At 36.4% G+C, this 12,897-nt stretch overlaps 1 protein-coding gene across 3 annotated transcripts in view; it reads left to right on the forward strand.

Moving 5' to 3' along the window:
* The window catches only part of Wdr19 (WD repeat domain 19), a 73,385-nt gene that overhangs the window by 18,812 nt on the left and 41,676 nt on the right, over positions 1–12,897 (forward strand). For all 3 annotated transcript variants that reach the window (XR_013425761.1, XM_005319916.5, XM_040292539.2), the window contains 6 exons: positions 1,766–1,836; positions 2,305–2,477; positions 2,568–2,682; positions 4,608–4,714; positions 5,597–5,719; positions 11,604–11,753. Coding sequence is in view for 2 of the 3 variants with exons in the window: in XM_005319916.5 (XP_005319973.3) it covers positions 1,766–1,836; positions 2,305–2,477; positions 2,568–2,682; positions 4,608–4,714; positions 5,597–5,719; positions 11,604–11,753 (739 nt within the window). In the remaining variant the exon portion in view is untranslated. The remainder of the gene's footprint in view (positions 1–1,765; positions 1,837–2,304; positions 2,478–2,567; positions 2,683–4,607; positions 4,715–5,596; positions 5,720–11,603; positions 11,754–12,897) is intronic.

The raw sequence follows: 12,897 nt of genomic DNA on the forward strand, positions 1-12,897 counted from the left end.
GGCAAAATGTTTTCTCTGATTAGTAGATGCTATCCTATAATGGGAGGGGGACATGGGATGAGTAGAGGAACTTTGGATGGAGCAAAGAGAAGTGGGGAAGGGAGGCAAGAGGATACAAAAGATGGTGGAATGAGACGGACATCATTATCCCAGGTACATGTGTGATTTCATGAATGGTGTGGCTCTACTTCATGTACAATTAGAGAAGCGAAAAATTCTGTTCCATTTGTGTCCAATGAATCAAAGACCTTTCTACTGTCATGTATAACTGATTGGAACTAATTTTTTAAAAAAGCATGATAGATAAATTAAAATGGAATACTAAAAAAAAATTCAAATATAAATGAAGAAAAGAAAAGGAGAACAGGAACAAAAGATAGAGGAGACAAACAAGACAAATGCCATAGATCTACATTCAAACCTACCTAGACTACATTAAATATAAACGATACAGTTATATCATTTATAGGCTGTTAGAATGGATTTTTAAATGCCTGTAAGAAACTCACTTCAAATATAGCTAAGAAAAAAAGTAAAAGGATGAAAAAAGTTAAAACATTCCAATGCTAATCAAAAGAACCCTCAGCAATATGAATATATAACAACAGATCCCACCATTTTATACTACTATAATGCACCAATGCAAACAAGAAACGCCAGCAAAAGAAAGATGGGGCTGGGGAGGAAGGAGGCAACATAAAGGGTCCTGTAGTCATGGACTATCTGTATCCTCATTGTGGTTGTGGACCTCAGGATTCTCACGTTAGAATATTACATAGAACTAACACACACGCACACACACTGGGTACCAGTAGAACTGGGGACATCTAAATAAGGTTTGTGGAGTATGTCAGTGTCAGTAACCTGATTGTGATATTATACTATAGTTTTCCAAGATGTCACCGCTGGGGGGGAGGGGCTTACAGACTCTCTTGGGATCACTTCTGAAAACTGCATGTGGGTCTATGATTCTCTCAAAATAAAAAGATTAACTAATGAAAAGAACAGGGGGGAAATGTAAGGGAGGAGAAAGAGGGAGACACAGAGGAAAGAAATATGATGCTTATTGGGCTCCAGTATTGTGCTATACGACTTTCATTTTCATGGACCTATTTATTCTTCCCAGTAAGCGGAGGAAGTAATATTATGTCCCCATTTTTTTCCAGCACTTTCAACCTAGGTCTTGTGATCCCAAATCTAATGCACTTTCTGTTGTACCTCCCCACTTTTTGTATGAACCAATTCTGGGCAGGGGAGAAAGGTGACCTGTTATAAAGAGCACTTGTGTCATCTTACAATAATTAAACTGCTTACCTAGGTACACGTGTGAAGACACGAATGGGGTGACTCTACTTTGTGTACAACCAGAAGAATGAAAAAATTGTGTTCCATTTGGGTGCTATCAATCAAAATGCATTCTGCTGTCATATATAACTAATTAGAACAAATTTTTTATAAAACGGCTCAGAAGAAGGTTCTCCTATTCAAACTTCATCAGAACAATATTAACCTCCCTTTGTAGTAGCTATATAGGTCAGAGAATTAAGTGGGATACTGCTCCCCTTCCTGTGCCCACACATGCTCAAATAAGCAAAAATAACCAGAAGAAAATTTTAATATTATCTTACCTTAACCCACTAGATTATCCTATATGTCCTATTTGGGAGACCTCTGATCTATTCCACAGTTTATAATTTTTTGTGTGTGAACTCAAAAAATTTTGCAAAGAGCTCATATATATTTAAAATATCCTCTTTTTTTCCAGCATTAAAATTCATGACTTGGCAGAATTAAAAGACATGTATGCTATAGTCAACTTGGATGATGAAAATAAAGGTATTGATTTTCCTGAAGCAGTTGACATCTTCTCATTTCAATTATAGAGAGTAATTCTGTGTTTGTTATTGTGTGGTATGCATTCATTGTAGGAGGAATAAAATTAACACCTTTCATTAGAGTTCCCTAAAATAGTCACCTTATTTTAGTAATTATGTTAAATCATTCTACTTGACTAACAGAATATTAGCACACTTAAAACCAGAGATTTAAAGTGAATTGAATCCTGATCCTAGTTGGAAAATGAATATATACTTTCCATTTGAGCCATATTGGATGAGTTTGCACTCATATTTTTATGCTCATCCATGGTGAATTCCCTATTTTAAATAAAGACTATATTTGAAAAAAAATATTTGAAGTTTTTTTTAAGCCTCTGGTAGGTAGCTTAAGTAAAAATATGTGCTTGCTTGCCTGCAACTGTAAATTAGTTTTTTTTTAAATTGTTTGTATTGTGAATTTTTTCAGGGTTGGGTACCTTGTCCTGGACAGATGATGGACAGTTGCTGGCATTGTCTACCCAAAGGGGCTCACTCCACGTCTTCCTGACCAAGCTTCCCATACTGGGGGCTGCCTGCAGCACAAGGATTGCGTATCTCACCTCCCTCCTTGAGGTCACCGTAGCCAACCTTGTTGAAGGAGTATGAAAATGGTCTTATTTTTATTTTATTTATTAATAAATCAAAACATTTTAACAGCTGATTTACTGCTCTTACTTCTCTCTGTTATAGGAGACACCAATCACAGTCTCAGTTGATGTGGAACCCAACTTTATAGCAGTAGGTCTCTATCATCTGGCTGTGGGAATGAACAATCGAGCCTGGTTTTATGTTCTTGGAGAGAACGGCAAGTCGACACCCATTTGTTGCATTGTTATCTAGCAAGTAATTTCCGTATAACACTGGAAGTTTCTCTTCAGACCAAGTCTTTCACTCATTTTTGTCCAAACATCTCTTTCTTAATTGAAAGGCTTTGTGAATCCTCTAAAAATTTCATATAATTTTTAGAAAGATTTTCTTCTTTACCTTTGGAGTGAAAATAGCATGGTATAGTGGGTAGATTGGAATTAGAGAGGTGCTGGGTTCAATTCCCCTTCTGCTTCTGTAAGCTAAGTGAACTGTAGCCTACTTACTCTACCCCATGAGCTTTGGTTTACTCATCTGGAAAATGAGGCTACTTCTATGTTTAAGGGATCATGAGGCGATTTTTTTTTTTTTGCATTCATGACAATAGTGGAATGCATTACACTCATTATTACCCATTTACAGCACAATTTTTCGTAACTCTGTATACAAAGTATGTTCACACCAAATTATGCCATTATACACTACATATACTCTCTTTTTTTGCATTACAATTCTTAATACACATATATACCACAATTTATCGTCTCTATTTGTATATAAGGTATGTTGACACCAAATTCAAATCTTCATACATGTATTTTGTATAATGATGACCATCACCTTTCACCATCCTTGCTATTCCCCTTCCCCCTCCTTTTCCCTCCCACCCTTCTTCCCTATCTAGAAATAATCTTCTTCCCCTGCTCTCCCTCCCTACCCCACTTTGATTCACCCCCCGTATATCAGAGAAAACATTTGGCATTTGTTTTTGGGGGGTTGGCTAACTTCACTTAGCATAATCTTCTCTCATGCCATCCATTTACCTGCAAATGCCATGATCTTGTTCTTTTTTAGTGCTGAGTAATATTCCATTGTGTATAAATGCCACATTTTTTAATCCATTCAACCACTGAAGGACATCTAGGTTGGCTCCACAGTTCAGCTATTGTGAATTGTGCTGCTATAAACATTAATGTGGCTGTGTCCCTGTAGTATGCTGTTTTTAGGTCCTTTGGGTATAGTCTGAGAAGAGGAATAGCTGGGTCAAATGGTGATTCCATTCCCAGATTTCCATGGAATCTCCATACTGCTTTCCAAATTGGCTGTTCCACCAGCAATGTATGAGTGAACCTTTTTCCCCACATCCTCGCCAACACTTACTGTTGTTTGTCTTCATAATAGCTGCCATTCTTACTAGAGTGAGATAAAATCTTAGAGTAGTTTTGATTTGCATTTCTCTGATTGCTAGAGATGATGAGCATTTTTTCATATATTTGTTGATTGATTGTATATCCTCTTCTGAAGGTCTGTTCATGTCCTTGGCCCATTTGTTGATTGGATTATTATTATTTTTTATTTTTTAATTTTTTTTGGTGCTTAGCTTGTTAAGTTCTTTATATACACTAGAGATTAGTGCTCTATCTGATGTGTGAAGGATAAAAATTTGCTCCCAGGATGTAGGCTCCCTGTTCACCTCACAGATTATTTCTTTTGCTGAGAAAAAACTTTTTAGTTTGAATCCATCCCATTTCTTGATTCTTGGTTCTCATTTTACACAGTGGCTTTGTTAGGCACACCTATGCCTAGTAGCTTAACAAACTATGGGTCCCTCTCCACATTTTCCCCCAACTCTAGATCAGATAACCTTCAGGAAAAGACCTGAGAAGTAACCTGTAGAATAGAAAACCCCATTAAGCTTCTTGTCACTTAAGGTTTAATTCACTTATTTTCTCTTGTTTCATATGAACCATTATGGAATTCCCGAAAGCAAATTTATTTGGCTACTACAATTTTCTTTACAATAGCTGAAATAAGATTTAAGTTCAGAAGATTTTTACAAAGACACACATTTAAAAATTATTTGCAAATACTTGTATGAGGTAGTTTTGCCTAATTTCAGTATGTTATTTTTTTACATTGCTACAGGTGTAAAAAAATTAAAAGACACAGAATATCTTGGAACAGTAGCTAGCATTTGTCTTCATTCTGACTATGCTTCTGCACTTTTTGAAGGCAAAGTCCAGTTACATTTGGTAAGTATAATTCTGATATCTTGGAAATCTGCTAGTTTAAGTAGTAATAATGAATAACCTCATGTCTCATTATCAAGAACCTTGGTCAGGCAGCAAGTATATACAGCCTAGCTAGAAAGCCAGGTATGGGTAAGGGTGAACAAAACTCTTCCCCTTCTGTATGAGATGTTCAAGTGACATTTTAGCCCTGTTCTCTAGAACCTTGATAAATAGCAACAGTGCTCTTTACCACATTGCTTGTAGTAAAAATAACTCAGTTGGTAAATTGCATCTAGAAGGAACTACAAATGAACCATAAACCTCTGGGCTTTCTGCAATGCAATGACTCTTAGATTTGTGCATGTTGCATGTGAGGATCCTCAAAATTATGTCCATTGACTCATTCAACAAATATTGGCACCTGCTATGACTGGACTTCTAAATCAGGGCATCTGCCACACAAATAGCTTTTCATTCTTTTTTTTTTTTTTTTTTTTTTTGGTACTGAGAATTGAACCCAGGGGCAGTTACCTACAGAACCACATCCCCATCCCTTTTTTAAATATTTTATTTAGAGACGAGGTCTCACTGAGTTGCTTAGGGCCTCACTAAATTGCTGAGGCTGGCTTTGAACTCACAGTCTTCCTGTCTTAGCCTCCTGAGCTGCTGGAATTACAGGCGTGTGCCATTGTACCCAGCACACATAAATATCTTGACTCTTCTCATCTGGGGAGCCAAAGAGATTGGTGGGAACATCTAATGTTGCCCTGCAGGCCAGCTGTGGTTGCCGCAGGTATATTTCTGAGTAAGCAGGCCTAAGGTAGTCTTGAAATTCCAAATGTGTAGTTAAACTTGAGAAAAAGGACACTTTGCACATTTATGCAAACAATCTTTACATTTTAGATAGAAAGTGAAATCTCCAATGCTCAAGAAGAACGTGAGACTCGACTCTTCCCGGCAGTGGATGATAAATGCCGTATTTTATGTCATGCCTTAACTGGTGATTTCCTCATCTATGGGACAGATGTATGTATTGTCTTTTCTACTATAGAGCATAGAGGATTTCTAATTTTTACTTTGTAATTTAGACTTTTTCCTACTATTTTTTTTCCCTACATATTTTTCGGTATTGAATTCAATATGAGGAATGAAGTTATCTGTGATTAATCATACACTTAGCAGAATATAGATGGTATGATCTGCTAGTATAAGCGTTTTGTGATTTTTAAGCAATTTCTTAATTTATGAAGTTGAAAGGGCAGACTTGGGATGATGCCATCACTAAAAGCAGGTGAAAAGCTGATTCATGACAACTTCCCACCAGACAGAGAGGTGAATGAGAAATGACTTGGGACGGCTCTTCTCCAGGCTGCCTGCTCTGTCATGTCCCTGTCCAACTAGATTTGAGCCTCACCTCTGTGCCTGTGTGAATGTTGCAAAGTAGCCATGGTGTTATGGTGGAGCTCTCCCCCCTGGGCCTGGACTTTTCTTTACAAGACGATTTTAAACTACAAATTCAATGGTGTCAGTAGAAAGCAAGCTATTCAGGTTGTCTGTTTTTCTTCATTGGTGAACTTGGATAGTTTGTGTCTTTGAAGGAATGCGTCCATCTAAGTTATGGCATAAAATTATAATATTCCTCATTATTCTTTTAATAGTTGTAGATCTGTAGCAATATCACTCGTCTCATTTCTGATGATGTAATTTGTGTTTTTTTCCCCTGATTGATCTACCCAGAGGTTTATCAATTGTGTTGATCTTTTCAAATAAATAGCTTTTTTGGTTTTGTTTTTTGTTTTTTGGGTTTTTTTGTTTGTTTGTTTTTCTCTATTGTTTTCCTGTTTCCTCTTTCATTGATTTCTGCTCCATTATTTATCCTACTGATTTGGGTATTAATCTGTTCTTTTTTTAGTTTTTAGGACAGGAGTTGATTTCATTTACTTGAGATCATTCTTCTTTTCTAACATAAGCCCTTCAGTGGGAGGAAATTTCCCTTATGTCCTACTTTAGCAGCATCCCCCAAATTTTAGTATATTGTATTTTTTTGTTTTTATTCAGTTCAAAATCTTTAGAATTTCCCTTTTGATTTTTTATTTTATTCATGGGTTTTTTTAATACTACGTTGATAAATTTGTAGACAACTGAGATTTTTCCAGATGTCTTTCTGTTACTGAATTCTGATTTCATTCTATTATGGTTAAGGAACATAATTTGTCTGACAAATTATTTTAAATTTGTGAGACTTATTTTATGGTACAGAAAGTGATCCACTTGGTAAATATTCCTTTTGTAACTGGAAGGAATATATATGCTATTCCTGAGATGAAGTTGTTGATAACATTCAAGACTTCTGTATCCTTTCTGATTTTATATTTCTTTATTCAGTCAATTATTGAGAGCTACAATTGTGAATTTGCCTATTCATCTCCTTGTCTTTTTCTGTTCTCTAAGCGATTTATGTATATTGAAGCTCTCTTGTTAGGCACCTAACCATTCTGGATTGTTTTGTTTTCTTGACAGATTAGCCACTTTATCATTTTGAAATGACCTTTTAAAATCTCTGGTAATAGTTTTGCTCTGAAATCTATTTTACCTGATAGTAATACAGCCATTTCAGCCTTCCAGAATGTTATCCTGCTGTATCTTTTTCCATTTCTAACTTTTTTGTATCTTTATATGCAATCTATTTTCTTATAAATAGCATATAGTTGGATCCCACAGTCAGACAGTCTCTCTGCCTTTTAGCTGGGAGTTTAGACTTTTAAGTATAATGAATTACCCACCTGTTTAGGTTTCAGTCTGTTGTCCTGCCACTTTCTACTTGTCCCATCTGTTCTTTGTTGACGTTTTCTTCCTCCTTTACCTTCCTTCAGACTCTGTATTTTTATTATTTTATCTCATCTGGTGATTTATTAATTATAACATTTGTTATCTGGGGTTTGGTCTATGCCTGTATTGGAGTGATGATGTACCATGAAATGCTCCCCTCCAACCTCAGAGCCACTGCCACATGTCTTGCTTTAACAGTTCTTATAAACCCCTTAGTGCATTGTTTATTAGTTTTGTTTAAACAATCAGCTATCCTTTAAAGAGATTTAAGAAAGAAGTAGCTTAAATATTTATTCATGTGGTTGACATTTTTGGTGCTCTTCATTCCATGGTGTGAATCCATGTTTCCACTTGGTATCTTTTTCTTCTGCCTGAAGGTTTAACTTTATCTCAGTGTTCATCAGACTGGTTTCCTGTCCATGAATTCTTTTAGCTTAGGACTGAAAATGTCCTTGTTTCACCTTTATTTATTTATTTTTTTAAGATGTCTTCGCTGGGTGTAGAATTCTAGGCTGACCACTTCTTTCTTTTGGTACTGTTTCTGCCCCGCTGTCTTCTCACTTGCATTTTTTCCAACAAGAAATCTGTCATCTTGATCTTGTTCCTCTGTGTGCAGTGTTTTTTGCTCTGCTTTTACTATTTCATCTTAATCACTGCTTTTGAGCAATTTGATTGTAATGTGTCGTGATGTTGTTTTCTTCCTTTTTCCTGAGCTTGAAATTGTTGACCTTCTTGAATGTGAGAGTTTACAGTTTTAATCAAACTTGGACCCTTTTAGCTATAAAATCTTTAAATTTGTGCTGCCACTCTCTAATCGCAGGGATTCTACCTACATGTATATTGCGGTGCTAAAAGTGTCTCACAGATAAGACTCTTAACATTTTTAAATTCTCTTTCTTCTTTTTCATTTCTACTGCTGTATTTTCAAAATCACTAACCTTTGTTTTATCACGTCTGAGCTGCCATTAATCTCATCCAGTTGTTTTAAATTTTAAACATGGTAATTTTCATCCATAAAAAATCTATTTGGGTTTTTAAAATGTCTTCCATGTCTCCAATTAGCTTTGAAACACATGCTTTACAGTTATAATAATCTTTAATGATCTTATCCACTAATTCTAATATCTGGGTTCATTTGGGGTCAGTTCTGACTGATTATTTTCATTATGGGTCATATTTCTCTATATGTCTGGTAATTTTACCTTTTGGGGTTCTGGATATATTTGTATTCCCCCAAATATTCTTGAACTTTGATGTGGGGCACAGTTAATTTATTTTAAAAGAGTTTGACTCATTTGAGTCTTGCTTTTATCATTTTTTAAAATAGTTTTTTAGTTGTCAATGGACCTTTATTTTATTTATTTATATGTGGGCTGAAAATTGAACCCAGTTCAGTGCCTTACACATGCTAGGCAAGCACTCTACCACTGAGCTACAACCCCAGCCCTTATTATTTGTTTTTGGAAGGTATGAAATAGTGCTCAGTTACAGCCAATTATCTCCCATTCCTGCAGCATGGCTTTCCTGAGTACTCTGAAATCTACAAGGCCCCTGTGGATTTTAAGTTTTTAGAGTGTGGCTGTTGGGAATAGTTTTCTGTGAGGCCAGTCACTGTTCACTTTGTTTCTTTTGGATGATTCTTTCCTGGCCTCAGTAATTTTCTCATTTATGTGCACTGATCAGTCACACCTGAGTCAAGGTGGACCCTCTCCGTAGATCTCCAACTTCTCTCTCTCTTTGCAGCTTTGTCCTCTCTGGGACTCTACCCTGTCAACTCTAGCCGCCACCTTCTTCTCCCTGTGCTCTCAGCTCCATCTCCACAACTTGGAATCATGCTCCACCTGTAGCCCCAACCCCCTTGCCCTGATTTGAAATCTCTCTGAAAGCAATAGCTGGAGCTGCCATAGGACTCGCCTTATTGCCCCCTCTCAGAGATCAAGGTCCTTTGTTGCCTAATTTCAGCATCTTGAGAATGGTAGTTCCATGCACTTTGTTTATATATGTATTTTAAAAAATACAAGTGGTTGTTTTTGATAGAAAAGAAAATCCATCTTGGCCTAAGTGAAGTCCAAGATATTATCATATATTTTTATTTCAATTAAACTTTTTTTTAAATTTGAGATCCTTGCAAAATTAAATGCAGTTGTCAGAAATAAAGAGATCCTATGATCCTATGTACCCTTCACCTAGGTTCCCCAGTGTACAATTATAGTCCAGTATCACAACCATGTTGAGATCGGTATAGTCAGACAGAACAATTCTGTCACCACAGGGATCCCTTCTGTTACTGCTTTAGACCACACTCATTTTCCTCCTAACCCCACCCATCCTTAACCCCTGGTAACAGATAATCTGTTCTCTATTTCTATAATTTTACCATTTCCATAGAAATCATATAATATGCAGCCTTTTCAGATTGGCTCTTTTTCACTGCATGTACTTCTCAGGAGATTCAGCCAGGTTGTATGTAGCAGCCATTTGCCTTTTTTTTGCCAAGTAGTGTTCCGAGGTATGTGAACAGTATGTTCAACCTTTCACCCACTAAAGAGCTTCTGGATTGACTTCAAAGTGGGGTTTCTTTTTTGGGTGATGAATTGTTTTAAGTTGATTAAAGTATTGTACAACTCTGTAAACATGCCAAAAGTTGTACACTTTGAGAGGATGAATTTCATGGTGTATGAATTACATTTTCATAAAGCTACTAAAGAAAAAAATGAGTATAAGCACCTTTTAAACAGGAATAAGAATCAGTTGAGCATATCCATGTCTATTTTCTGGGCCCTCTACTCCATTCCTTTGACCTGTGTGGCATCCCTCCATCTATACCACATAATCTTGATTATCACAACTGTATATTTTTAAAAAATCTTTGAAATTGGGCAAATTAATTCCCACTTTATTCTTTATTTTCAAACTTGGTTCAGCTCATCTAGTTGTTTTGCCATTCCGTATAAATTTTAGAATAGTTTTGTATCTTCAAAGAAATCTTGTTGAGATTTTTATTAGAATGATGTTAAACCTATATAGTTGGGAAAATTAATATTTCTATCTGGTGAGTCTTCTAATACATTATGAATATAGCGTTTTGTATTTAGTGTTTTGTAGTTTTCAGCATGAAAATCCTATGCATGTTTTGTTACATTTACACCCAGATATAGAAATGTAGATTATCCCTTATCTAAAATGTTTGAGACCAGAAAGAAATGTTTCAGGTTTTGTTTTGTTTTGTTTTGTTTCACTGGGGATATTTACATAGATATCACTAGTTGAGCATCCCTAACCTGAAAATCTGAAATCTGAAGTACTCCAATGTCTGAAAACTTCCGAGTGTCATGTTGGCACACAGAAAATTTCAATTTCAGATTTTCAGATTAGGGATGTTCAGCCCTTATTGTGTTTTCAATTTTGAGATGTGCAAGTTCATTGCTAATATATAGAAATACAGTTGATTATATCAGGTAAGGTTTTTGTTTTGTTTTTATCTTAAAACTAATTTTCTAGTTTACTAATTAACAGAAAAAATATTTGAAAAAACACAATCTGAAAGTTTCTCTTCAGCAACAAGGGTATTTCAGCAAGTAAGAAATACTATGAATTAATTATTTCATGTCATTAAAAGCATATGAATTAATAAAATATTGAGTCACTTGTGTATTCTCATTGCATTTATTTTTAGGGGTCTGTACACTGCATACATACTAAATATTGTTAGGCTTCTCCTTCGTCAAAAATAATGATGCAGGCTGGGCATGGTGGTACACACTTGTAGTCCCAGCAGCTAGGGAGGCTGAGACAGGAGGATTGCCGAGTTCAAAGCCAGCCTTAGCAAAAAGCGAGGCGTTAAGCAACTCAGTAAGTCCCTATCTCTAAAAAAATACAAAATAGGACTGGGGATGTGGCTCAGTAATTGAGTGCCCCTGAGTTCAATCCCTGGTACAAATAATAATAATAATAATAATAATAATAATAACAATAATACTGCTGCTCTAAAAATTAGGAAGTATATTTAACTTGAACATGGAAAGTCAGTGTTTCCTTGACCACCCCTTATATTTCCATAACTGGATTTTTTTTTTTTTAGACTGGCGTCATTCAATATTTCTATATTGAAGACTGGCAATATGTTAATGATTATCGACATCCTGTTGGTGTGAAAAAGATTTTTCCTGACCCAAATGGGACCAAATTAATTTTCATTGATGAAAAAAGTGATGGATTTGTTTACTGTCCCGTAAGTCTAGAAATTTCTTAAATGTTTGTTTAAATAAATGGAATATAAAAAAAGGTGTTATTAAAGCAGAGCTCATGTAAAATTTTCCTGCACAGTATCAAAGATTGTGCTACTTGCTATCACCTAACATGTTGTTACATTTTATACAACTTTTAACCTTGTTACTGCATGGTATTATCATTACAGTCTACCTTCCTGCACATGAGTTTTCTCTCTAGATGTGCAGGAAGCCTCAGAAGGCAGAGGCTATACCCTGTCCTTTCTGCCCATCTTAGTTAATTTAAAAGTTGTTTTTATATTAAAATGATTCTTAAAAATGGATGGACCTATCCAAGAAGTCAGTTACTCCTATTTTTGGACATCCTTCACGTTTTTGAAAATAGATTTAGAAAGAGGAAATGTGCTTTATGATCATTACTGTACTGGGGCTTTTCATTTATTTTTGACTCACCCTTAATGGTTTCCCATGCACTGGGTCCCGGCTCAAACCTCACAGAGGTTCCTGGACCCACCTTAATGTGGCTCCCAGGTGTCTGTTCTGCCTAGTGTCTGCCCAGTGAAGGCGCTTTCCGTCCCTTCCGTACCTGCCTTGGTATGAAGATTTCATTCCTCCTCCCTCCCTCCTTCCTTTCTTCCTTTCCTCTCCTCTCTTCTCTTCTCCTTTTCCTTTCCTTTCTTTCAAAAATATAACAAGAAGCCTGGATTATTTATGCCAGATTCCCATGTGGACTTCCCACTCAACCCATTCCTCTCCCGTCCCATAACAAAGGAGGAAGAATGACATAAACCTGAAGAGAACATCCTGTTCCCTCCACTTAACTGGCACAGGTTCCCCTGGTAACCAGGTGCCAATCAGAGCTGCCTCCCCCCACGCCGTCCCCATGGGTTCACCCACTGCTTTGACAGGGCATCTGGAGGTGGGAGGACCAGTGTCTATCAGGAGGTCAGGTCAGTCCCTGGCGATGACTGCTAGGGAACCGGTGGAGAGTAAGAACAACCATAAACAAAAGGATGCCATTTATCATTCTCCTTTCATGGTTCTCTTTTCCTTAATCATTTCTGTCAAAGAGCTGAATAATTGGATTCCCAGTTTCCCTATATTTCTAGATGGAGATGGTTCTAACACTCTGTGGGGTCATTGGAT

The sequence above is a fragment of the Ictidomys tridecemlineatus genome, chromosome 9 (genome assembly GCF_052094955.1).
Source record: "Ictidomys tridecemlineatus isolate mIctTri1 chromosome 9, mIctTri1.hap1, whole genome shotgun sequence".
In the NCBI taxonomy this organism is placed as follows: domain Eukaryota; kingdom Metazoa; phylum Chordata; class Mammalia; order Rodentia; family Sciuridae; genus Ictidomys; species Ictidomys tridecemlineatus.